Here is a 26,529-nt window from a genome sequence, read left to right on the forward strand (position 1 = left end):
TGAACAGAGTGGCTTATACAAAAAGTAAAAATAATACTGATAATAACTATAATTTGGAAGTCTTATTAAGATATTTCTTCCGCTTTCCTATCGTACCTTCATGGTGTAGTGGTCCTGCACGCTGAGCTGATATTCCAAAGGTCCGTGGTTCGATTTCTGGCGAAGGCATTTGCTATTTTTCATCTTTCCTAGTTCCAAAAATATACCTAATGTCTCTACAGTCCTGAGTTTTTAACAGGCATTAAATAAGGCAATATACACAATTTAAAGTTATTGAACAGGAAATAATTATAAATGGAAAAAAAAGAAAGAGTAAAAGCTAACTTAAAATAAAATACATTTACTACAAGTACAAGCCATAGAGGGGGTGTGGTGGCTCATGATTTGCTCTAACCAACAATAATCATGTGAGAAACCGAAAAGAAAAATGAACGCAGAACAAACCGATTTGCATCGTAGAACGCAATGGCAAATAACGCTGACTAAGTAGTGGTGTGGGCTGCATTTTGAGCTATCGCACCGACTTGCAATTTTTCAAAAGGAACCGGAAATACCGTATATTGAGACTGCACATTGCAGTTGCCGGTCCAGCATTCATTCTTGACCCTCAGAATTAAGGCAGTATTCCTTTGGAATGGCCGCCAATGGAATAATGACTTCGTAGAACCAGCATTGTCCAATGATATTCTTACAAAGTACACTTTACTTAAAAGTATAAATTACGGTCTCTGAATTGCTCATCCATGTAAATCAAATACAAGATTTCTTTCAAAAACGTAGATTTAAGTGTAACATTTGAAATATAAGTGAAGTATGGTATTTGTCATTTTATATTAAAATGGTTACGTTTCTGCATGTTTACTCTTGTCTTTTTTCCGCTATCTCTCATAGTTCTATACTAAGGCGAATTTTGAAAATTACTGTACCGCTAAATTTCAAAATTCGCCTTCTGCAATCGATCTGATGTGATGGAACACAGACAAATGATTGGAGGTAGAAATACAACATGCACAACGCTAGCTTTCTCTGCTCAAAGGTTACTTCGGTGCTAAGAAATTTATTGCGCTACCAATGTCCTTGCAATACATATTGATGCAACATACTACATAGTTGTTAATGTTAGAGCACCGAAATATGGTACAAGATGGTTTGATAAACCTGTAATTGTGTTTCTGTAATATGATAAACCCATAATATATATCTCTCTAATTCTTTGAAAATAACCGTAAAGCACGAATTTCAACATTTTCTGAATTAATGCTTTAAAATATTTACGTTTATTGACGAAGGATGAGTTACATTATTCTAATAGTGGAAAATAACTTTGTGGTTTTTAAAAACATTTTTAAAATGCGTCCACCAGTGGCAGAATGGATAAGATCGTTGAACACTAGTAACACGTTGTGGATTTAGTTCCAAGCGAATGGGCTGACTGTATAAATTTTCAGTGGTTTTCTTCACATATAACATGAATAAATCCAGTCTCTTTTCAAAACTTCTTAACGAAAGCCCTCTTTCTAAGGCAGGTATCCTTTTTTTTCGACGTTATAAATTAAGCAATCAACTAAATCGTAGTCAAAATACAATTTTTGCTAAACCTTTGCTGGATATTGTTAGTAAATATATAAACGTAGACTATATTTGATATTAATGTCATCAAGCTATAAAGATATATGTATTTGCTTCAATTACAGTACTGATCTTAGATTAAAGCATGATCAAGCAGTTTTAAATTCGTAGCACTTGGAATATTTCCATGAAAATGACCTTCGCAGTTGCGTGCTTAAATCTTACTCCGTTACTGCTGATTTCTTACTTGTTCTCGATGGCAGCAGAACAGTCATTATCTGCCTTGCAGCGTTTTAAGAGCGGAGAGGCCGTTACTTAGAGAAGTGTTCCGTGTTGTGGTAACTTTCTCTAAACCGTTTTGAGCTGAATGCTTTCAAGAAGTAGTTTTAGGAAGTGTTCCTAAATCAGTTGGCTTGGCTCCTAAATTATTTGAAGAATAAACAGAAATGCGCAACCATTATAGAATGAGAAGTAGCTTGCTCTAGAGTTATACATGTCCCTTTCATATTCCACTCTCGTTTATACTTAGGATTTTCTTCTTAAATACATTTTAAAGGACACATAAATATCAGGGAATAATCTTAAAATTAAGTCAAGTATTTATGCAAATATCTTATATATGCTGAATTTGCTAAAAATGGTTAGATGAAACAAATGTTACTTCAGGTAGCATTAACTAGGCATTAAAGAAAGATAAGCATTAAGCATTATCATATAAATTACGTAATGTATATAAGAGTATAAATGGTCTTTCGATATGTGAAGGGAGAACATCTGTTGCTAGAAATCTTTATATTTTGTGAACTAAACGTTTAATTGAAGGAATTTTTCCTGTATAATTTAATACTATTCAATTGTAACGTAGATTGAAACTCCAGGCATATGTGCATATATATATATAGATAAGGAGGTCTGGTAAGATTGGAATAAATCTTATGTTCAATTTAAGATATTTCCTCAAACTCTATTTAAAGAAATCTGATGTGTACGCTACATGACTTCCTTGTAAGGCCTATTAAATTATACACGTTTTATGCTGCATTTCATTTAAACTTATTTCCTCAAATTTTATTAGAGATATATTTCTAATGAAATATTAGATATATTATTTTTGTCTTTTTTTATAAACATATATGTAAAAAATATAAAACATACGATGGCTTTGCTCTGCGCGAACAGGCAACCTATAATTAACTTTCCGCAATTTTAGGACCAGTACATTCGAGAACATTCTGGCATGTTATACGTATAACCGCTAGTATAAATACAGAGTTCGAGCCATTTTTCGTCAGACTGCTTTCTCTTCCTGCTGCTACAGCACTTCGCTGCTGTTCATCCCATCTTTCCTTTGTTCGAATAGTTATGACGTATAAAATCTAAATTTAATCTTATTTAGTTTAAATCACTATTGAATATGTAATTTTGGATAATTTCACCTAATGTAAAAATGATCTGCGGTGAGAATTGACTAAAGATGTGGAATCTTAAAAATTAGAGCCTTCTTTGTCATCATTTTGTCGCCATCTACTCATTTGTCATTCCCGTGGCTGCCTACCAAAATATTACATATATATTCGCAGCTATAATAGCAAGGCTTGCTTGTGAAAAAGTTCGATTGATTCTATGCAGTAGGTTTTTGTTGGTGCCCTATATGGAAAGTGAAAAGCATCATTTTCGGCATATTTTACTTTTTTGCTATCGAAAAGATTAAAATGCTGTTCAAGCAAGAAAAAAATTATCCGCTGTGTATGGAGAAGATGTATTGATAGAACGCCAGTGGCAAAACTGGTTTGCAAAATTTCGACCCGGCAATTTTGATCTTGAAGATGCACCACGTTCTGGAGGGTTAATTGGAGCTGACGGAGAGCTTAAGAACATGAGGAACCTATATGTCGAGGTTTTGAAATTAAACCTAGGAGTTTCAAATGATCATGAACGGTCGAATTCAATAAATTTAATCCCACAGCGATCTCACGAGTTGTCATTCGCCGGTTTGCATCAATTAATGTCTTTATTGTGTCTTCATCAGCTTCACCTTGCCCTCCAGAATGCGATATATCTTCAAGATCACAATTGCCGTATCGCTATTTTGCAAACTAGTTTTGGAACTGGCGTTCTGTCAATACATTTTCTAATCTTTTATAGTTACACATAGGATACTTTTTCCCCTTGGTTGAACTAATATTTTCAATAGTAAAAAAGTAAGATATGCCGCAAATGCTTTTATCCACTTTCCATATTTGAAAAGCCCTAACCCAAAAACTACTGCAATCAATCGAACGTTTTTACAAACAAACCGTGCTATATTAGCAGTCAAAATATATAATGATTATGAGGCTTAAATGTGTAGTTGGCTGCGAAAAAATACAGTTAAGCCCTCTGTTGGGAAAAAAACGAAATTACTTTCCGGAAAACCCAAAAGAAGTATATGTCTGGTGCGGCCAACTGCAACGAAAAGAGGAAGCGCACAAATACATGCTATAGCAGTCGCATATACAAAATTTCAACGTTGTACGGCTACTCGTTTTTGAGTTATATGAGATATATACATACGTATACACGTATACAGACGTCACGAAATATCTCTTCTAAATCCATTTTGAATTCATTTTAAGCTCCGTTTTGGAAAAAAAAAGAGTCCTTTATTCTGTCCGTACTTACAGGCGTCACGCAAAAGCTTGTTCAGCTGGATTCAAGAGCAGACGAAATGGATATTTTCGTTGAAACACCATACCCGACATGTTTGCATTTACTTCGTACAAGGAAGTAAAAAGGCATACGTTAAGACAGAAATTAATTGTGTGTAAATAAAATGTTCTTTTGATGGTGTAAAAGAGAAGAGTTCTTTCCTGGTTTAAAGATAGAATCATCAATGCTATAATATTAAATTAAGACAGACATTAATTCCTTAAATTGTTTATGATATGACGAAAAAGAGCAAAAATGTAATATTAATCTTTTTCAGTGTGAAATTTTTAAGTAAAATCTCAAATAACAGCATTTCTTCTTTTTTTTTCGAAAAAAAAAAAAAAAAAAGGTAAACTTCATTTTAAATGGATTCCTAGTTCTTCGAATAAACTTAGCAAATGAAAACGTTTTTTGTTTTAATTCATGCTGATTTTTGGATCACAACCTTGCTTTTTAGTTTTAAATTCTAATATAATTCGATTAAGATATTTGCTACTCCTCAGGGGTACATGATGTAACTATCTTGCTGTAAGTTGGATTTTTATTTGATATCTTAAAGCGAATCAGTCACGATTACGTTTTCCAAGCCCATCCGGAAATAACAAAGACAAGCGTCAAAACTGGTCATTAAAGAATAATGTGAATTCAAAAAAGAGTTTCAAAGCCGAATTCAAGATTTTATTACGGTATAAGATTTACTTCTTTTTGTAAGTATATAACGTTGCGCGCCTCTAACTTGCACGCAACCAAGAGGTGACTGTGAAAACTTGTATAAAAGATAGAAGCTTGTGAAGGGTTTAAGTCCCTTTTTATTCAACATAATAAATTACAATTGCGTTCTCTTGACGCTTACAGACGGTGCCAACTTGGCAGTCAAATAAAAATAATAACCTGAAAACAAAATAAACACAAGATTCTAACTACGAGGCTCTCTAAAATAACTCACTCACCGCGTTTTACGATACCGCTGCTAATTCAGCAGACTTGAAGCTCACTGGAACGATGACCACTACTTCCCGCCAAGCACATAGGCCGCAACGCGGGGTTCTTCAATTCTCGCTAACTACCTCCGCGCTCGCTAAGTAAGAGAATCTCTCACACCGAACTAGTTTCCTTCTATTTAAATCAGAATACTTCCGCTGATAATTTGAATCCTTGCGCGTTCTACTCAAATTTACATATTCTGGCATTAGCAGTTCCAGGAGAAAGTAAGGCTTGACAGGAAAGATAGTTTAAACTTAAAATAAATGTTAGTTAAAATAAATATAAACCCTACATTTGCCGCTGCCAGAATTTGGAAAACTTGGAAGCAGGTCCTACAAACGACCTGTTGTAAGTTTATCTAATTCTGAACTAACTGGCGAGAACCTCGTTTACACAAAAAAAAAATCTCATGTAACAATTATATATTAAAATTCTGTTACTCGTTACAAAGCTTTCTTCTTACAGCAACTTTTCCTGGACTTCATCAATCAATCTTGGTCTTTCCTTCCAGCATCTGGAAGGAATAAGTATCAGTATCTTTCTACATACATTATAATTTACACTTTCTTGACACAATAAATTTTTGTTTTTAACGATTCGTTTTTCTTAGTTATTGCTTACTTCACATTCATTCAATTTTTCAAGCATTAATTTAACTTTACCCTGGCTCTCCACCGTGTGTGGTGTCAAACGGGAATATTCGTGTTTTAGTCTTACAACACTTCCCCTAACCACCATGATTTGTTAGAATTCAACAACCAAATAGACACACCTTACTCGACATTCTACAACTCAATGAGCTACTTTAATATTCTTAAAAATTCAAATGTAGGTGGAGAACCCTACAAAACACATTCATTCTATCTTCCCCCTCATTCATCTTTAAACATGCAGGCTTTCGCTCTAAAGCATGACTTTATCTACAATTTACTACTTAAATTTTGACTTCATTGCTTTTAGGCATTCACTTTTAGCATCTACAATTTTATGCTTCTAGACTAAATTCTACTTTTACATAACCTTCAAGTATTTACCTACATTTACAAAATTTTATACATATGCTTTTTACAATTTACCATAAAATGAATAAGAGAAAATAAATTTTTACTTTACTAATTCTTCGCCAAGCTGGCGGCACTGAAACTAAAATTCTTATTAATACAAGAATACGAAGTTATTTTTATCTTCGGCCAAATTTTGGCTTTAACATAACAGAATTAGTCTTTCGACCAACAGAAAATGCTTGTTTTTAGCTTTTACACTTAAAGAAAATAATACTTTTGCCTTAGCTAAATAAAGTAAAACAAAACTAAGTCTCAACCGAGACATATTGACTTCCAAAACATAGAACTTCGTACTTATGCATAACATTTCGGAACAAAAGAGAAAAAAAATTTATAGAAGGTTTTAACTTATCTTTGAGTTTTCGATGCTTGAAACTCCGTCATCCGTTTTTGGCAAAATTGATCCCAAGTTAGAGGTTTCATGGATGTCAATCTTCTCCTTATTGATCTCCGAGTGTCGTCCACGTTGCTCTTTCTTTTGCGTCCTCTACATGCTGGCCTCTTGACGGAGTAATCGTCTGGTTGTTGGCCTTTGCGTTTCTGCCTGGGACGGCTGGTCTTGACGTCCTCCGGTCTGGAGTCCTTCTTGAATTTCTTCTGTTCCTCGTATTTTTGTGCCTCCTGCTGGCGTTTCAGTTTCCGGAACGGCGGCCTTGCTGGCACCTGACTCTGTGGCCGTGTGCGCGTTCTCCTTGATGTGTAATTTCTCCTGCCATCCTTTGTAGGCGGTGTTTTCGTCTTTACCACAGTTTCTTTACCCGGTTCATCTGTATTTTTGTTTTTCTTAAACGCCGGAGTTTGAAAATCATTTTTTCTTTTTGATACCGACGTCCGGGTTGTAGAAGTGCTAGGTCTCTCTTAAGTTCTCCGTTTCTTGGGTGGTGGAATAGTTGTTGCAGTCTCTGGCCCTTCTATTTCGTTTAGACTTGAGTCCTGCAAGAAACTTTTAAGTATTTCAAAATCATTTGGATTATAGTATTTTTTCACCTGGTCGGGACTTGCTTTACAGATTTCCCCTCTGTCGTTCTTAAGATATAATACTACCCCTTTGATTTCCTGAATTACATAGGGGCCTTCAAACTTTGGAGCTAGCTTTGCCATAAAATTGTCTGGGGCACTTGATAAAGAAAATTTCCGCTTCAATACTTTATCCCCAACTTTAAAATCTGCTTCACGGCGTTTTCTATCATAATATAACTTTTGTCTATTTCTTGCCGTATCCGAGGTTTTAAGCGCCTGATCAATCAACTTTTGCACATCTTGTTGTTTAAACTCCTGCTCTCTTTGTTGCACAAAGAATAATTTATCTAAAGGCGTAATTAACTTTCTGCCTAAAAATAATTCTGCTGGAGGTTTTTCTGTAGTATCATGATGTGCCGTTCTTAAAGCAAAAGCTAATTCATTTATGTAGCCATCCCAGCGCTTGTGATGTGTGCTAACGTAACTGCGAATTATTTTTACAATGTTTTTATTAACTCTTTCTGCTATGTTAGCCTGTGGTCTATACGGAACCATTTTGATATGGCGTATGCCAAGTCCATTGCATATGTTTTCAAATACTTGACTAATGAATTGTTTTCCGTTATCGCTGATGACTTTTATCGGTGCACCGTATTTTAAAATGTATCTGTGTAAAAATGCATCTGCGACTGTTTTGGCTGACGCGCGTTTAAGTGGAACAATTTCTGTCCATTTTGAAAAATGATCTACTATTACTAAAAGAAAACGATTTTTATTTAACTCGCTCTGGGGGAAGGGACCAAGGAGATCTATTCCTAAAATTTCATTCGGAAATGTAGCGCGAATGCTATTTAAGTACCCGGCCGGGCTGTAATTAATATCATTTATTAACTGACATTGATTGCAGGACCTGACATACGCCGTTACTATTTTGTATAATTGCGGGAAATATACCGCCTCGCGTACCCTTTTTAAAGTCTTTCTGACCCCGAGGTGGCCCGCTGTTTTTTTTTCGTGCAACTCCCTCAAAATGCTTAATCGAAGCGAGGCTGGGATGACTGGCTTATACTCAAGATTTTCGTTTGTTGTTTTCGTATAGAATAATAAATTATCTATTATTTCATAGTTTTTTGCTCTATTTCTTATCGCATCGATATCTGTGTGCTCAAAGCTTTCGGGGTCTTTCAAATAAGCATAGATATTTCCAAATTCAGGATCAGCTTTCAGTTCAGTAATAACCGTATCTCTAGAATCTAAAATTTTTGAAGTCAACACAGCGCATTTAAGTTCATTACCTTCATCGTCCAGTTTTATACGAGAAAGTGCGTCAGCTACATTGTTTTCCTTACCCGGTTTATATTTTATTGTGATATTATATTCTTGGAGTTTTAAAGCCCATCTTATTAACCTGGGCGTTAGGTTTTTCTCCGAGTAAAGTCTACCAACAGCCGCATGATCCGAAAAGACTGTTACTGGCGATTTGCCGAAATAAACTCGAAATTTGTGTACAGCCATTAATACGGCTAATGTTTCTCTTTCTGTAGCTGAATAATTCCTTTGTGTCTGATTCAATGTTTTACTAAAAAATGCCAGCGGATGGTTATTTTGCATAAGAACCGCACCCACCGCATAGTCTGACGCATCTGCCGCAATTTCCAGGTTTTCGTCCCCCTCAGGGAATTTTAAAACAGGGGCATTAATAAGCGCTTCTTTTAATCTTTCAAAACCTGTGTTAGCTTCCGCTGTCCACGTAAATTTACTCTTTTTTCTTTTGATTACTAAGAGTGGTTCAACAATATTAGCGAAATCTTTTATGAGAGATCGATAGTAAGAACATAATCCAAGGAAAGACGAAAGTTTCTTGGCGGTGTTGGGCGGTGGGAAATTCTTAATAGCTTTTATTTTTGAATCTTGCGTTTCTATACCCTTTTGCGAAATTTTATAACCGAGATATTTAAGTTCTTTAGTTGCGAACTTGCATTTTGAGGCGTTAATTGTAAGACCGGCCTCTTTTAATAATTTAAATCTTGTTCGAGGTCATTAATGTGTTGTTCCAACGTACTACTCGTTATAATTATATCATCTAGATAAATTAAAGTTGATTTTCCTAGGACAGGCTTTAGAGCAATGTCCATAGCTCTCTGGAATGTTGATGGGGCCCCACACAACCCAAAGGGCATGCGTAAAAATGCATAAGTGCCCGATTTTGTTATAAACACGGTTTTATGTATATCTTCGGGTCTCATAGCTATTTGATAGTAACCAGACTTTAAGTCCAAAGTAGACATATATCTTGTCGATTTGATCTGTCTAATGATCTCGTCTATAACCGGCAAAGGGTAAACTGGAAATTTAGTAATGCTATTTAGTTTTCTGTAATCGATAGCAAACCTCCAAGCCCTTTTATCCGAAGGAGGAAACTCGTTCTTTTTCCTACATAGTACGACTGGACTCGCGTACTCACTATTTATGGGCGTTATTATTTTATTCTTTAACATCTCCTGAATATGTTCTTCGATGATTAAGTCTTTTTGTTTATCATAGCGATACGGTTTAGTCCTACAAGGTTTTTCGGCATTTAATTGAATCTTGTGAGTCACGATTTGACAGTTTCCTGGTTTTTCTGAAAACAAATGAGAAAAATTACTCACCACTTGCTGTATTGCTTTACTTTCCTGGTCATTCAAATGGCTAAGGTCCAATTCAGGTGTCTCCACAGGTTCCACCACCCTCTGGTCCATCTCCAGCACCACGGAACTATCTTGAAAATTCAATTTGGCCCTCGCGGCCCTTAAAAAGTCCATACCTAAAATAAGAGAGTGTTGCAGGTGTTTCAACACAAAAATTAATACTTTGAGATTTTCCTCTTTTACCTGTACGTTTAATGATACTTTCCCGATGCAGTGACATGTTTTTCCTTGCGCCGCTATAATTTCCGTATTTTTGGTTTTAAAGAGTCGTATCCTATAAAAATTCTTTTTGAAGAACTTTTCACTCATGAAATTTCCTTCTGCTCCTGTATCGATGAGGGCTTCTACTGGTACATCGCCAACCAGGACTTGTATAATTGGTAGCTGTGAGTTTTTTACGATGACTGTATTTAAATGTCTATTTGAGGGTTTTTTTAAAACTTCCGGGGTCTGGACCCTCCCTTTCACAGGCCCCTCTAGTCGTTTAAAGCTTTCCTTTCAATCTGTGTCTTCTGGGTACGCGGATGTTTATCTTCAAATTTTCTTTTTGGGCCTTGACCTTCGAGTTTCGATGCGTTAGCTTGATAGTTCTTTCCCCCATATGAGCGATTTCCATTTCTGGTTTCCTCCTTCCTTCGGGTATGTTGAGAATATGTTTCCCCTCTCGCTTTTTCCGCTATTCTGCGATTTTGAAACTTCACCGCCAATTCGAAAAGTTCCTGCAATGTGTTTGGGTTTCTAATTTCAAAGTAGTCTTGGACAGCGGGTAACAATCTTGGTAATATTATTTCAATAATCTCCGCATCGGGTTTTTTTCCATACAGCATATCCGTTAGCTTGATTTTTCGTAAAATAAAGTCCGTCAAATCTGCTGTATCCCGTTGATAGAAACTATATAGCTCGGCTTCCAGCCGTGCGCGATCTTTCACTATGGGGAAGGCCTTTACTAACGATTTTTTGAAATTTTCAAATATATACGTCGGGCTTCCAAATTCACCTAGAAGAAATTTGCCTATATTTTTCCACCATAGCGCGGCCTGTCCTCTTAGTGCTGATGTGGCGATGCCAACTTTTTGTCTCTCAGGCACAGGGTAGAGCTGAAAGTAGTTTTCTAGACCTTCGAGAAATACCGCCACCGAATTTTTTCCGTCGAAATGGACGTTTGGATTGATTGATGCTCTCAAAGTCTGGACCAGGAATCCAAATTCTTCTAACTGAGTTGTCATTTCTTGGTGTTGTCCAGCGGCTTCCATCCAGTTTTCGGCCATTTCAGTTCGATAAGTGTTCGGGCGCCAATATAACGTTGCGCGCCTCTAACTTGCACGCAACCAAGAGGTGACTGTGAAAACTTGTATAAAAGATAGAAGCTTGTGAAGGGTTTAAGTCCCTTTTTATTCAACGTAATAAATTACAATTGCGTTCTCTTGACGCTTACAGACGGTGCCAACTTGGCAGTCAAATAAAAATAATAACCTGAAAAGAAAATAAAGACAAGATTCTAACTACGAGGCTCTCTAAAATAACTCACTCACCGCGTTTTACAATACCGCTGCTAATTCAGCAGACTTGAAGCTCACTGGAATGATGACCACTACTTCCCGCCAAGCACATAGGCCGCAACGCGGGGTTCTTCAATTCTCGCTAACTACCTCCGCGCTCGCTAAGTAAGAGAATCTCTCACACCGAACTAGTTTCCTTCTATTTAAATCAGAATACTTCCGCTGATAATTTGAATCCTTGCGCGTTCTACTCAAATTTACATATTCTGGCATTGGCAGTTCCAGGGGAAAGTAAGGCTTGACAGGAAAGATAGTTTAAACTTAAAATAAATGTTAGTTAAAATAAATATAAACCCTACAAGTACTTAAAGTATTAGTAATATATTTCCTACAGGCTAGTTTCGATCTTGTTATCATACAGAATGTCAAAAAGAGTGCAGATTTCTCTTTCTGAGATCGCTCAAAGGCTTAATTTAATTTGAACTTGTACCTCAAAAACCTAATTAAGAATTTATTTTTAGATAGCAACTGATCAATTCAATTTGCATGTAAAGCAGACCACGTGATGTGGTTTAATAATGGAGGATCGAATTTAATTTATAGTGCCAATACAAGATTTCGTGCCTTGTTTAGTTTATTATCTAGAAAGCAAAATCTATTTCTTTCATACTGTGAAAGGATATATTGTCTTAATTCCATTTTCAAGATAGTTGGCTGAATCGAGTCAAGTTTATTTTGGTTTTACCGGAAATGTAATACAGTGGAAATTTTAAAGAGTTAGATTGGCAGAATTATGTGATCTGAAGAGAATTTATGTTTAGCAATTCATTTTTCAAATCTGATATATAACCTGGTCTAACGATGGTTGAACTCAATAAGCATTTAAGTTACTTTAAAATATCAAGTCAATTAATATTCCATCTCATATTTAAAGCATATTAATCATTTTTAAACTATTATGCTTAATTATGATTATAAGTTTCACGCCTTGAAAGCACTATTTAGGATATATAGTAGATTTATATAGCATTATTCTAACATAGGTATTTTGACACAAAATCGTACTTTTTCTGATATAACATGCCACTTTTTTCCGTATTTCGATTTTACGACTCAAATTATGCCAATATATTAAATTTTGCAATTTTTGGTGAGAAATTAAAAAAAATATCTTGGCGCATTTTTTTTTTTTTTTTAGTTTGCTTGAAAAATAATTCACTTGGCGAACTTCTTAATTTTTACCAACATATATATTTATTTTATATAATATACATATTTTTTCCTTTCCTTTTTTTCATTGTGCATGAGCGGAAAAAGGTCATCGTTCATGCTTACACAGTGCCCTGTAAAGCATAAAATACTTACTTTAATGCACAATCTATTATTAGATCAAACAACATGTTACAGTGAAACAAAATTTGAAAATATAAAAAACTAAACAAGAAACCTGATTTCACTTTTCTCCATGGTTCCATCATGTGATGACATCTTTTTTACTTCCATTCGAATTCAGGTATTATGAGGCTCGGTGATGTTATCTTTGTCTAAGCCAGGGGTCTCCAAACTACGGCCCAAGGGCCAAATCTGGCCCGCGAGCACTAATAATCCGGCCCGCCAGGGGTTTCTTTAAAATATTTTTTTTAATTTAAAGTAACAAATAACATACACATTAAATATTTTATAATAACAGCCAATCTAGAAATGCGTTGCCTATCATGCGCGTTGTATATAAAACATAATATAGACATTATACAATCATTTCTAAATTTACTATGAGGGAAATACGCTCTATATAAAAAATCTGATGTGGACACACATGAATTCCTCATATGTCCTTTAAATTATACGTATTTTTGGCCGCACTTCATTTAAACTTATTTCCTCGAATTTCATTATAGATATAGTTCTCATTCAATCAATTCAGTTCTCACTTCGTGACGAGGCAAAAATACATAAAAACGCAAAACATCTTCAAACAAAACAGGAGTTGAAAATGTAAACAAATAGCGACTTTAGTAGGCTTAGTAGCACTTAAACAACTTTTAAAATATTGATAATTCTACAACTATTGCATGCAGATTAAATAAAGTCATAAAAACCTTAACCCCCTGAGTCACTTCGAAAGCAAAAATCGCACAATCTACAAGGATATAAGAATAAAAAACTAAACTCCCCGTCTCCGGTAACAGACTGGGTAGATATACATAGAGTTCTGATGCAGCCGATTGCAAACAAAAAGGGAGGTGCACAACTACATGTTATACATGTCCCATATACAAAATTTCAACGTTTTGAGGCCACTCGTTTTCGAGTTATGCGAGATACCTGCATACGTACGTACAGACATCACGAAAAAAATCTCTTCTGAATCCATTTTGAGAAAAAGATTCATTTATTCTGTCCGTACGAACAGATGTCACGCCAAAAAAAAAAAGTTCAAATGGATTCGAGAGAGAGGTCAAAATGGATGTTTTCGTTGAAATATGATATCCGAAATTTTTCGCGATTACAATACTTCCCTTACTTCGTACAAGGAAGTAGAAAACTCTCATTGTACTCTTTACAAGAATAAAGGTTTCGTGTGTTATCTTTTCTAGTTTTTATAGTAGCATTCTAAGTTGCTTCATAGAAATTTTCAGTAGTGATTTTATTTAAATCTTAATTTTCTATATATGTTGTAATTTATTTTAATTTTCGAGATTTTTTTAAACTTGCTTATGGAGCGAATGTTTGCAGCTGATCAAAATGTAAACAAAATGCGCTGATAAATCAATTGAAAAGCAAAGTACATACTAAACCGAAGAAATCTAATATTCTTGGACAAAATTATATTTTTGCAAATGTTCAAAAACAGCTTTAAGAAATTTATGTTAGGTGAAACTGCATGAAAGTCTAAAAAAAAAGGATCTCTTTGTAAGGTCATAGTGTATAGATCCAATCACAAAAATCTTACTGCCTCGTTTAAAAACTTGTATGCTGTTCATCATAGTTGCATCGCCATGGATGATGAACTAACTGGATCTTGGCCCTCGAAGCTTCGTTAAAGCCCCAATATGCCCCGCGGGCTGAAAAGTTTGGAGACCCCTGGTCTAAGCTAATCTTTAATCAACTTCATATTATAATGCGAAGTTTCAGAACGTAAGAATGCATTTAATTGCTAATTTGCTTCTGTTCAGACAGAAGATCGTATATGTTCTCTTGTTACGACACTAACAAATTGCACTGAAATTTTATCAGCTCGGTACCTGAATAAGGCTCATCTTCTTGAATGGTTTTTCGTGACCTTTGTGGTGAGTTTTGCTATGTAAGTTTAGTAAAAGTAAAAGGTAATATTAGTAAAAGTAAAAGTAAAAAGCTAAGTAAAAGATGTTGCAATAAGCTGTGCAATTAGCTAAAGTATTTGTATTCTCTATACTGCAGCTCTTTGCATGTTAAATGACTTTTTTGTCCCTTTTATATTTTATTTCTTTTTGCAACTTCTCTTTTAAATTTTTGCTTTTTCATAAGCTTCAGAAGAAATATATATATTTTACGATTTTCCCCGTAAAATGTATTTTCTATAAATTTATGAATTCTATGAATTCGGGAAGTAATGTCTTCACAAAAGGTATTTGAAAAGAAATTGATTCGTGTTTATGATAAACCTAGGAAAGACCATGAAATTTTCATGATACACCTAGGAAAGATCATGAAATTTTCATGATACACCTAGGAAAGACCATGAAATTTTCATGATAAACCTAGGAAAGACCAGAAAATTTTTATGATAAACCTACGAAAGATCATGAAATTTTCATGATAAACCTAGGAAAGACCATGAAATTTTCATGATAAACCTAGGAAAGACCATGAAATTTTCATGATAAACCTAGGAAAGACCATGAAATTTTCACGATAAACCTAGGAAAGGTGCTGTCAGGTCGTTCTCCGGAATTTGAACCGGATTACTACCAGCGTTCAGCGGTCTTATCTACATGATTGTGGGTGGACCTGCTAGAATGCAAGGAAAAATTAAAACGCAATACATTTAAACAATCTTAAACAGGCTACTCATGGGGCTACTCATTATTAATAAAGTTATAAGGTATTTCTTCCGCCTATTTAGCATGCCTTCGTCGTGTAATAGCCAGCCCACTCGGTGCGTAGTCTAGAGGTCCCAGGTTCGAGTCCCGGCGAAGGCATTGCTCATGTTTCATGTCTCCTGCTTCGAAATAACCTAATGTCTCTACAAAGTTTACATGTTTTATGTTTTTTCTTGATGCGCTTCATAGTTGAAAATAAAAATTGCAATTCTTTTCTTGAAAGAATTCCTAACCTCATCTTTGTCCTTCCTCAGATAAACACATTCGTTGAATTTTGTCTCACCCTTGTTCCGACTGTACTAAACGCAACGTTGAATCGTTATCTTTATTTTTCATCTTGACAGATTGTAAGAGGCCAACTAAGCATGCAAAATTTTAATAAAGTACAAATTTTTTAAGAAATATCTCACTAATTTTATACCTTTTTTACAGATCTTAGTAACTTATAAAAGTGGATGGAAGTTTGAAAATGAAGGGCACGTAATTATACGCAAGTTTTTCACGCTGACCATGCATGAATATGTAACTGCATTGCTATTCCTGACTTCTTTGTCTGGTAAGTTTTTAAATATTTTCTTTTCAGAATGCTTCGTAATCGTTAACATAATTTCTGTCATGTATCCAAAAGATTGATATCCATGTCAAGATTACTCGCGAAGTCATTAAACAAGATTATTTAAAAAAAAAAGGTAATTACATAACATATTGATGAGCATAAAAGTGTATGAAAAGAAACAGTGGAAGGTAACAGCAAATGTAACTCACAAAATTGCTTAATAAAGAAGCAGCTTTAAAGGACAGTTTATAGTATTAGCACGACTTATAAAAGGGGCACAGGAAAATAATGTAAAAAAACGTTGCTAAAGCTAAAAATATATTTACGTTGTTTAAAATAAAGGAAAATAATGTACCATTTGTTTCTGGAAGGTCACTGAAAATCTTCATACCAGTCTTAGGTATGTAACAAACGTTAGAATATCTAATGTGGAAACCACATGATTTCTTTGTACGGCTTATTTAATTATTTAATTATACACATATTTTGCTGCATTACATTTAAACCTATTTACTTGAATTTCATTAGAGATCTATTTCTCATTCAATAAATTCAATTCTCATTTCGCGGCAAGGCAAAAATACATAAAACATTAAATATTATAAAATATAGAAAAACATAAAACACCAAATAAGATAAAAACAGCTAAAAAACATTTTTTACGATTAAAATTAGAGTTTCAACGCAAAAACATTCAAGGCAGGTAGAGACAAATTTTTCGGTGTACAAAATTGAAAGTTTACTTTTGGTCCCACGCGTCAAAAAGACATTGAAGTTCGTTCACAAACGGACTTAACTCTCTATTCTGCTAGGAGTTTCAAATATAAACAAATGGCGGTCTTGTTAGGCTTAGTACCACTTAAACAACTTTTCAATTATCGATAATTATACAACTATTGCATGCAGATTCACTAAAAGCGTAAAATCCTTAACCGAAACATAACATAAAAACTATATAATTTAATCACTTTGAAAGCAAAAAATGCACAATTTATTACCAACATGTAAGAATGAAAAAAATTCAGCTCACCATGCCAGGTAATAGAGTGGATCTATATATACATTTTTGGTGCCGCGGATTCCAGCCAAAAAATGGGAGATGCACAAGTACATGTTATAGCAGCCTCATATACAAAATTTAAACGTTCTGGGGCTACTCATTATTTAATTATGAGAGATACATACATACGTTACGAAAAAAGAAAAAGAAACCTTTTCTGAATCCATTTTAACAATCCGTTTTATAAACGAGCCCTTTATTCTGTCCGTGCATATAAATGTCATACAAAAATGTCGTTCAAATGGATTCAAGAGCGATCAAATAGATATTTTCATTGAAATATGATATCCGATTTTTTTTTTGCAATTACAATACTTCCTTTACTTCGTACAAGGAAGCAAAAATACTAAGGATAGATACTGTTAATATAGGTAATACATATTTGGCTGCTAATGTGTTATTTTATACGAGTGCAATACAGGTAAAATCAAATATGATTTTAAAATGTTCTTCTTCATAACTCAATATGAATGAAAATAGTAACTTTCTTAAACAAAACTTACTGTCATATAGAAAATTTCTTAAATTGTAGTTCTTGTTTAATCAGCAACGAATGTCATGTTTGCTCGTTTTACTTCACTTTAAAGTGTTATAAACTAAAATATTCAGTTGGATTTGCTAGAATCATATCCTTTGCTAGAAATAATCGGAATTGATAAATTTAAAATTTATAAACAAATCCTGATATTTTTTGCCCTAAACTTAGTATTACAATATGTGAATTTGCCAGAAATGGAGAAACTACGGTAAAAATTATGCAGTAATGCAGAATTTTGCGAAAAATTTTCTAAAGCAAACAACGAGGAAACGGGACAAACAAAGAGGAATTGGAGAAAAGGCACAATACTGTCTTTTTTCTAATTACCCTTATGCTGCGAACTTATAACATCAATCAAATTATTAAAATATTGAGTCTTTTAGTGTGTCCAAGATTTTGTGTAAATTATTTGAATACATTTTTGAATAATGTATTTCAGTTTCGTAAGCTTCTATTGGTTATACGACACTTCCGCTAAGAGGAACTTTGGTCAACGACAAGGTATGCAACCACACCGTTATCTTCGCCATATACTATTTTTAATCATGAGCTCAATCTTGTTCAGCTTCGAAATGTTTCAGTCTTTAATATGTTCCGCATATGTTGTTTTTTTAATGAGTCTCCAAGATTCGAGGCAGAATTAATGGCATCCATTTTTTTTTTTTTTTTTTTCAAAATCAGGGAATACTGCCGAACATTTCCAATGTTCTAGTCTCCATACAGTTCGTAGAACTACGGAAGTGTTCTAATCTCCATACAGTACCGACACATCGTTAAAAATGTATTGTATATATGCGACATTGAAATTCGAAAATGGACTGTAACAAATAAAGAATTCATTTGAAGGAAGACGGAAGACATTCACAATTTTCATATAATCCATTTATTGTTGATGCAAGGAATTAACATTAGTTCAAGTCACATCAGACAAAAGTGTTATTCAAGACAGATAATTTCAGGAAATTTGCAGTACATAAGCAGAAAGAAACCCAAAACTCCTAGTACCTAAATCGGCAGTCGTAAATCTCAGCCTCGAAATAGTCGCCAATATAACTTGATGCCACATCATGATCAGTACATAAATACGATTAATCTACCGTGATGCCGCCTAATGCGATCAGATAGTGCCATTCATTACTTTTCAAACCTAATGTTGTTATTACGTTTCATTAAACATATCATCCTATTTCCTTTCCTTTTAGTCATTTCGTCCAGTGGGCCTGTCCGAGTGACTGATCTAAGAGTACCAACAACAGCTATCCTTGGAGATTCTGTTACCCTGATTTGCATATACGATTTGGGCACTGAAGACCTTTATGTGGTGAAATGGTACAAGGATGATTTGGAATTCTACAGATACGAACCGAAAGATGATAATCAATCAGTTTATTTTCCTCAACCTGGGATCGATATTGACGTAAGTTTGAAAAATGACTTTTTAAATTTATCTTATGAAAAATAAATATAAATGCATTTTTCTAACAGCGGTATTGTATTGCGATCAATGAAATTTATTACCGTAGTAAAACGTTTTATTTTCCTAAAAAGAATTAGTATCTTGCAAAGAGAAAGTGCCTGCTTATTTATTATTCCGTCTGCCATGAATGTTGGCTACCATTGAACTATGAAAGTCGGAGGAAAATCGCCAAAGTAGCGCCAGTCGTTCCTGCAGAATTCTGAGCAGCACATCTATCTGCAGCTCTTACAATAAAGTATTCTTCAGTCTCTCTGCATAATCTACCAAAGAGCCACAGCTGTGAAAAAATAAACAACGATACTTACAGCCTTCAATTTTTTTATTCCAAGCGGAAGTATTCGCTTGCTTTGTAACAAAGCTTTCGTTGATTTCAACTGTTTCATTAGGCCACCCGATTTTACCAGAAGCTCTGCTTAGAACGCAGAGTGTATAAGTACAAACTTCTTGCAGGTGGTTGTTCCAAGCCATTACTCTTTTGTCGACCGTATTTAGCTCTTCTTTTCAGCATTAAATAGATGTTCAATTTTTACTGTGATGCAAATGAAGCTGAGTGTAGTCACAAATGTGATTGATTCCACAGGGCTCGAAGTCATTTCAAAAGGTAAGAAATGCAGGTACAGGTAGAAGCTATGTCAGGACCTCGTAGTACCATAGGTAATTGAGGTATTGCTGAACCTAAGTAATTGTTAAGCTACCACACATCGGGGGGCGATTCGAGGGTCTCCCACCTTTCTCTTACTACCAATCTCTCGAGAGGACCCCGGCTCGCCGTGTACCTTGAGTGCCCCTACGCCGTATGGACACCATACGCCTACAAACATCCATGGCTCTTTGGGATTCGAACCCGGGCTCATCGGCACGGCATTCAGTGTCATCAACCACTATATCGGCTGGGCGGCAACACGAGAATCTTTGCGGTTCACTTTGCAACACGTTATTAACATCACTTATTGACAGTTTTTGATTGTGTTCTAGTATAACCATTCGCCTGCATTCTTTCGATGGGGATCTTTTCGTTGACACGGTTATCTCTACCAATATTTTGCAGTTGTTTCATTATGCTGCTTATGTTTTCTCTTGGTTGTTTCGTTTTAATTAAAAACCTTTTAAAAGGCAGAAGGTTTGTGGTTGAGCATCTCACGTGATTTTCTTCTGTAAGGCCCAAATAAATATATAATGGTGGGGTTACCCCTTTCTCCACATACGCATGTATATGTGTTTGTGATGTTTCTTTCTAGAAAGTACTGTTACAAAATGTTCAGCCGCGGTAAGATAGCTTCTCCGAAAAGCAATTTTAGGGTTGCCAGAAAATGGACAAGGGAGTGCAGGGTTGCCATATTTGACGAGAAATCGCCCATTTGGTGATATTTGCCGACAAAATTGGCGATATGCCATAAACGGATGGAGAACCTTCTGGAACGAATTCTTACTGGTTTAGCCCAGAATGTTCTCCAACACAAGCCAAAAGCTATATAAACCCTGCTGGTACGCGCAGAGTAAGTTGAGAGTCAGAGTCAGAGTGCCTAGTCGAGTCAGTTAAGAGTCAGTGAGCGAGTATCTCGTAGTCTAGTTCCAAGTTGGTCGTCGAGTGCATTGAAAGAGTCTCTTAGTGTATCGCGAATTAGTGCAGCGTCGAGTTTGTGTTGAGCTAAGGAACGACTGAACCGATTCGGGAGCTGTACTTTAGTGTATCGTCGAGTGCATCACGAGTTGTAGCGTGGAGAGTATGTAGAGTTCCGAGAACGACCGAGCAGAGTTGGGAGCTTTACTCTGGTGCTTAGCCGAGAAGCTGTCTTCACCGCTACAGACTGATACCCTGAAGGCTGTGTTTCTGTTTGCTTTAGCGTGTTTGTCGTAGTTTTTCCACTACTGTGAACGTGTTTTTTGAACTGTCCTGAAAAATACTGGTAAATAAATTGTGTGTTGATTCTTAATCAAGTGTTGTCGTCAATCACTATAAATCCGCAAACCCGTAAGAACGCAACAATGTTCGATTTTTTGGTTACTGTTGAGTCCTGTCTGATTTCGGTTCTCTGACTTGAGCCTGATATATAGCCTAATAGTCTGAAGGCTGTGTCGCTGATTGTTTTAAAGTGTTTATAGTAGTTCTTCGACGTCTGTAAACGTGATTTTGGAGCTGTCCTGAGTAAATACTGGCTAATAAATTGTGTTTCGATATTTTATCAACTGTCGTGGTTATTCTCTCCAAATCCACGACCCTTGCATAAAGGAAAACGTAATAGAATGTTGCAAAGGGGCCGTGCCCCGTCATATATTAGTTCAGAAATAGGTTGCTATGTAGTTCTTCTGTGTTGAATTTGGGGATCAAGTCATGTAGTCAATAAATACAGGTACAGGTAAAAGTATGGGGAACACCAGCGATGTACCATAGATCAACTGGTAATGCCTTCCCATACTATAAAAAAGGGGGGGAATTGCAAGTTTTATAAGAATTTACATAGACTGAAGCTTTCCAAAAGGTCTAGAGTTTGCCTATTATTGTACATCGTGCAATCCCACAGTACGCTCCGCATCCAGTATTTATTAAAAATAATGATATAGGACATAAGTAGGTTACAAAATAGTCGGAATACAATTTGAGATTCACAAGATAAATTGAACATCTGATTTGGTGCAACAAAAATAGGAGATAAACATAATTAATAAACAGATAAACATAATGAGATAATTATAATTAGTACTGACAACCAATGTTAAAATGAATTGTAATAATAATGCTAAAGAGGTGGCTGTCCATGGGTTATTTCAGATATATTGGTTTATTGCAGTTTATAAAGTTCACGAGTTCACATTTTGTCCATAATCACAGCATGTAAAAGTTTAAGCAGTATGTGGACTTAACACTTAACAGAGATCTAGGCCGTAGGAAGAGAGTCGTTGCATAATTTTCTGAAACTTTGGATACTGATGTTTATCTGTAATTAAAAACCTTTGGAATGTCAGGAGATCAGTTCTTGGGGATTCTATGTGAATATCCTCAGTAAAAGCGCATGAGAAAGTGTAATGATCAGGAGTTCCCTGTTCCCCACATATACAGATATCAGAATTCGCCATATTTCTTGCGTAGAAATATGTGGGTAAGGGTCCATGTCCTGTTACAAAGTAGCAGCTAATTTATTTGTATCCTTGTTCATAAAAAACAAAACATGGCTTAGAAAGAATCAATCGGGGTTCCATCAAACGAAAGCGCAGTTGTAATGAGTGTGCTGTCTCGTCACACTTATCCACAACTGGCGTTATATATCGCTACTTCACGACAATTTCACGGTCGACTAATAACATACTAAAGAGAAATTTTTAATACTAAGAGATACATAACTAAAGAGAAATTTTTAATAATAAATTTATTTGTCTTACTAGAAAATATCTTGTTTGATAATAACTGAAATACTAATTAGTATTAAAAGAAATTAAGATTTCTTGTACTGGACTTTGGAATTCTCTCATCCTAATATTACGAAACCTTGCATTAATTACGTAAAAATTAATTGCTTTGTTTCTCTAGTGTGTTTTGACCTCATATGTCTTCATCTATATTAATTTTCGTTTAAAGAAAAGATTGCAAAATTAATTTAGACCTTATCAGAAAGGATATTTGTTTTGTCACATTTCCCTCTTGTTAATGTTAATTATTCTAGATCGCAATAATGAATAGGAAGCTATCATTTTATTACTACAAAAGCTTTTATTTCTTGGTTTATTTGTTCCGGTACTTAGCTGTATGCTTTCTCTCTAGGTAATCTTTAATCTTTCACTACTTATTTCTCCCTTCATTAATTCCTTTACCATCATATTCTTATTTCTTCTTGACTTCAGCGTTTAATCGCCTATTTTTCTTCTTCTTTTTTTTTTTTTCATTTGTTTTTACAGTAAATTTTATGCTTTCCTCCCTTTCATTTGTTCTGAAGGAGATAATAACAAACATCAACGAAATTTTATTCCTTTACTTCTCTTCATATTTCTTTTCATTAAAAACGTGCAACGGTATTAAGCAAAGTTAAATCAAGCTCAAATTAAACTTTGATTATCGCATATAGAATAATAATTTCTAAGGGATTATTGCATTCTTCTGTGAGTGTTATCGCGGTGTAATTGACAGTATATTCCACTTGTTCAGATCCCAGCAAGGGCATAATTGATTTTTTTGTATTTTCTGCTTCGAAGAGAAAAAAATAAGTGTAATTTAATTTACTTAATATACAGGTAGAAAGTAAACTTATGAAAGAAAATCTGAAAGCTTTCAGATTTTATATGACGCCCAAAGGATTGTTTTTTTCCCGTTTTGTGTGTTAGCATTATTTACTAAATGTCATGTTCTTCGCACTTAAACCACATAAAATTCATTTCAACAGTAATATCACAAAATATTTAAAAACAGTATTTCTTTAAAATTTCTGATAGACAGTCTCGCGCGCTGGAGATCAAAATGTATTTTACTATACAGTGTTGCCATTACTCGCTTTGAAATCGTTGAGTTTGTTATTTAAAAATTCGTTAAAGGTTTACAAAATGTGAAATAGATAATAAAACAAATTCGAAATTCAAAATTCGGGCTTGCGGGTGTCCATGTTCAGGTGGAAAATTATGTTATTCTGAATTCGAAGGCTCTAAGTATCGTGCTTTTTCACAGTGTGAGGAACATACATATATTCATACAGATTCTTCATTATTTAATTTCTTTTGAAATAATACAGGGCGATAATATTTCGTGGCAACAATTTTAAAAGTAATTCAGCCTTTTACAGTGATTCAACGTAAAAACCCGAAACGAAAACTCCTTAAACCAGAGATAATGGATGAACTAAAACTGAAACAAGTAAGTTAGCCTGACGGCTGCGCAAATAGAATAAGGAGCAAGCTGGCTCTGACTTAAGGTCGACGTAACAAGCTTAATTGCAAGAATAACGCAACCCCGCAGAACACTACTCCTAGGGAAATGAAATTAGCAATGCGGCTTTCAACATCAGAACACGCTCTCATTGTGTCCTTTAAATAGCCTGTTTTTTTTTTCTACTTATATCACGCGAGCTATAAATTTACATTCTGGCAGAAAAATGGAACTAAGGGAGATAGGAAACTTGTTAGAAACTAAACGTAAACTCTATAAGTTCTTTCGTTAAAATTTGAAGAAATTATGAGAAAAATATGAAAAATACAACAAAAGTTTCAATCCACAGAGTTTTGTTAATCATTTAAGAATACAGGAAACTAAAGTAGACTACCAGGTTCTTTCGTTTTATATATATGTTACCGTGAAAGACCGAAATTGGAGAATGTCGACTTTCACCAAATACGTCGGTGAAAGATCGAATATTGCATTACGTTCTTGAACATTCGGACCCCCACCGGTGTATGTCGACAATCATAGATATGCTCTGGTGTAGGTCGAAAAGAGATGTCATAAAGTGTCATAATAGTTTAAGTTGTTGCAATAAATAAGATTTGAATCACATAATTTAGTAAGTTTCATAATTTTTATTACTATTATTTTATTTTCTCATTTAGAACGTACTGTATAATTACGTAAGTTTTTAATTTCTATTATTTTCCTTTCTCATTTTGAATGTACTGTGTGTTTTAAGTTCTTATTTGAAGTCTCAAGTGCGTTTTTTCGCGGCTGAATTACAGAGAAGAAAATATAATATTCTTATATGTTCAACATTCACCATTAGTACATGATGAATGTCGACATTTACCGGTGCAAGTCAGAAATAATAGTATTTGGAAAATATTTTGGACGTACATCAAGCGACTAGGTGAATGTTGACATTCACCGGTGAAAGTCGAGATTCTCCAGATTTCGGTGTTTCACCGTAACATATATATATATGTATATGGGTTCGCTATAGAGGGATTTGAATGGGTTTACATTTTATTCAAGTAAAAATATGATTCGTTGCTTTAATGGATAATTCACTTTAATGCATTTCCAAAACAGAAAAAAAATTTTAATGTTATGAAAAAAATCATGAATACGCGATTACTGTTTATGCAGACATACTAAGATTTTTTATTTATTGGTCGTTACTTAAATGTTAAAAGCTACATAAAATAAAGAGTAACCAAAAAAAAAAAAAAAAAAAAAATTCAGGACGTTTATTTTTATACTTTCTATGAAAAGCACTAGTATGGAATGCACTTTGATTTCTTTTTAAGGATCTCCAAAGCAGAAGCAAGCTTATTTTTTCTTTTCATTTAATACGTACAACCATTTTTTTTTCTTTTCCTTTGTTCTAATCCTGAGACGGAACATTCTTTGATGGATGTTCTACCATTTTATTTGTCAACAGCAGCTTGATGGACACTTTTTTCCCTGAATTCAGACTAAATCATTTGCATAAATTACTTTAATTGCCCCAGTTTCCTTTTCCATGTAAGAGGAGTTTGTAGTTAAGCCTTTAAAATGAAGTATATTAAACTACTTTTAATAGCTCCCCTTCCCCTCAGGAGGGAAAGTGGTTAGTGAGTCTGGTTACCGTACTGAAGGACTCAGGCTCGAATCTCGGAGGAGGCATGGATGTAATTTGTCCGTTCACTTAAAGGAGGCAACGGCGGCTCCCCTGTTAGGCTCCTCCATAATAAAATGACCACTGCTTCCGGCTTTAGTAGTGACCAACAGGTAGATCCCGCCAATGAGGAAAAAGAGACTTAGTTACACAGAAGGGAATATATTTTAGTCATTGAAATACTATTTATCTAATAAACATCTTAATATGTTTGCATCTACAAGATAATATGCATGAAATTCTCTTTATTTGTGCAAAATAAAGATTGAAAAACATGCATATTAGTTGAAATAAGCATGATTTTTTTATTTTAATAATTTACTATGCCGCATTTAATTAAATTTCAGGTATCTCATTAATTATCTCTAAAAATAGAATTGTACTTTTTATTTATCTACTGCAGATTCAGATCATCTCAAACACCATATTTTTTCGATACTGACTATTTCTAGATAAACCAAAATATTTAAGCATTCGCATGAAGTAAAATTATGAAATGAGAATAGATAATTTTTTCCAAAGCATTCAAGTAAAAGTAACACAGATTTCATTTCCTTAAATCCTAATCCTAGGCATGCATTTCTAGTTTTCTAAATTATTGGCACTTGACACATTTTTCTAATTAATTCGATAGAGAATTTTATGAAATATTACCTGTATAACGGGTAAGAGATTTATGCAAATACAATATATAATTTTTATATAACCAGTGTAAAGCAAAAATGTCAATTGTTAAATGAAATACTCTTTATTAATTAAAATGTAAAAAATTCCATACCTTTACTCCTTCAATTTGCAAAGATGTGGTGCTGCTGATCATTGAAACGAACGCATT

General features: G+C 34.6%; 1 protein-coding gene across 4 annotated transcripts in view; it reads left to right on the top strand.

Moving 5' to 3' along the window:
• Window positions 1–26,529, top strand: part of LOC118190715 (endothelial cell-selective adhesion molecule-like) — a 138,216-nt gene that overhangs the window by 83,942 nt on the left and 27,745 nt on the right. For all 4 annotated transcript variants that reach the window (XM_085819379.1, XM_035361470.2, XM_035361469.2 and 1 more), the window contains exons 2-3: window positions 15,969–16,092; window positions 18,893–19,107. In XM_085819379.1, the coding sequence (XP_085675505.1) occupies window positions 16,047–16,092; window positions 18,893–19,107 (261 nt within the window). In that variant the 5' untranslated portion in view covers window positions 15,969–16,046. The remainder of the gene's footprint in view (window positions 1–15,968; window positions 16,093–18,892; window positions 19,108–26,529) is intronic.

The sequence above is a fragment of the Stegodyphus dumicola genome, chromosome 6 (genome assembly GCF_044657685.1).
Source record: "Stegodyphus dumicola isolate Sdum_Otavi_A_Nest chromosome 6, ASM4465768v1".
Classification (NCBI taxonomy): Eukaryota; Metazoa; Arthropoda; class Arachnida; order Araneae; family Eresidae; genus Stegodyphus; species Stegodyphus dumicola.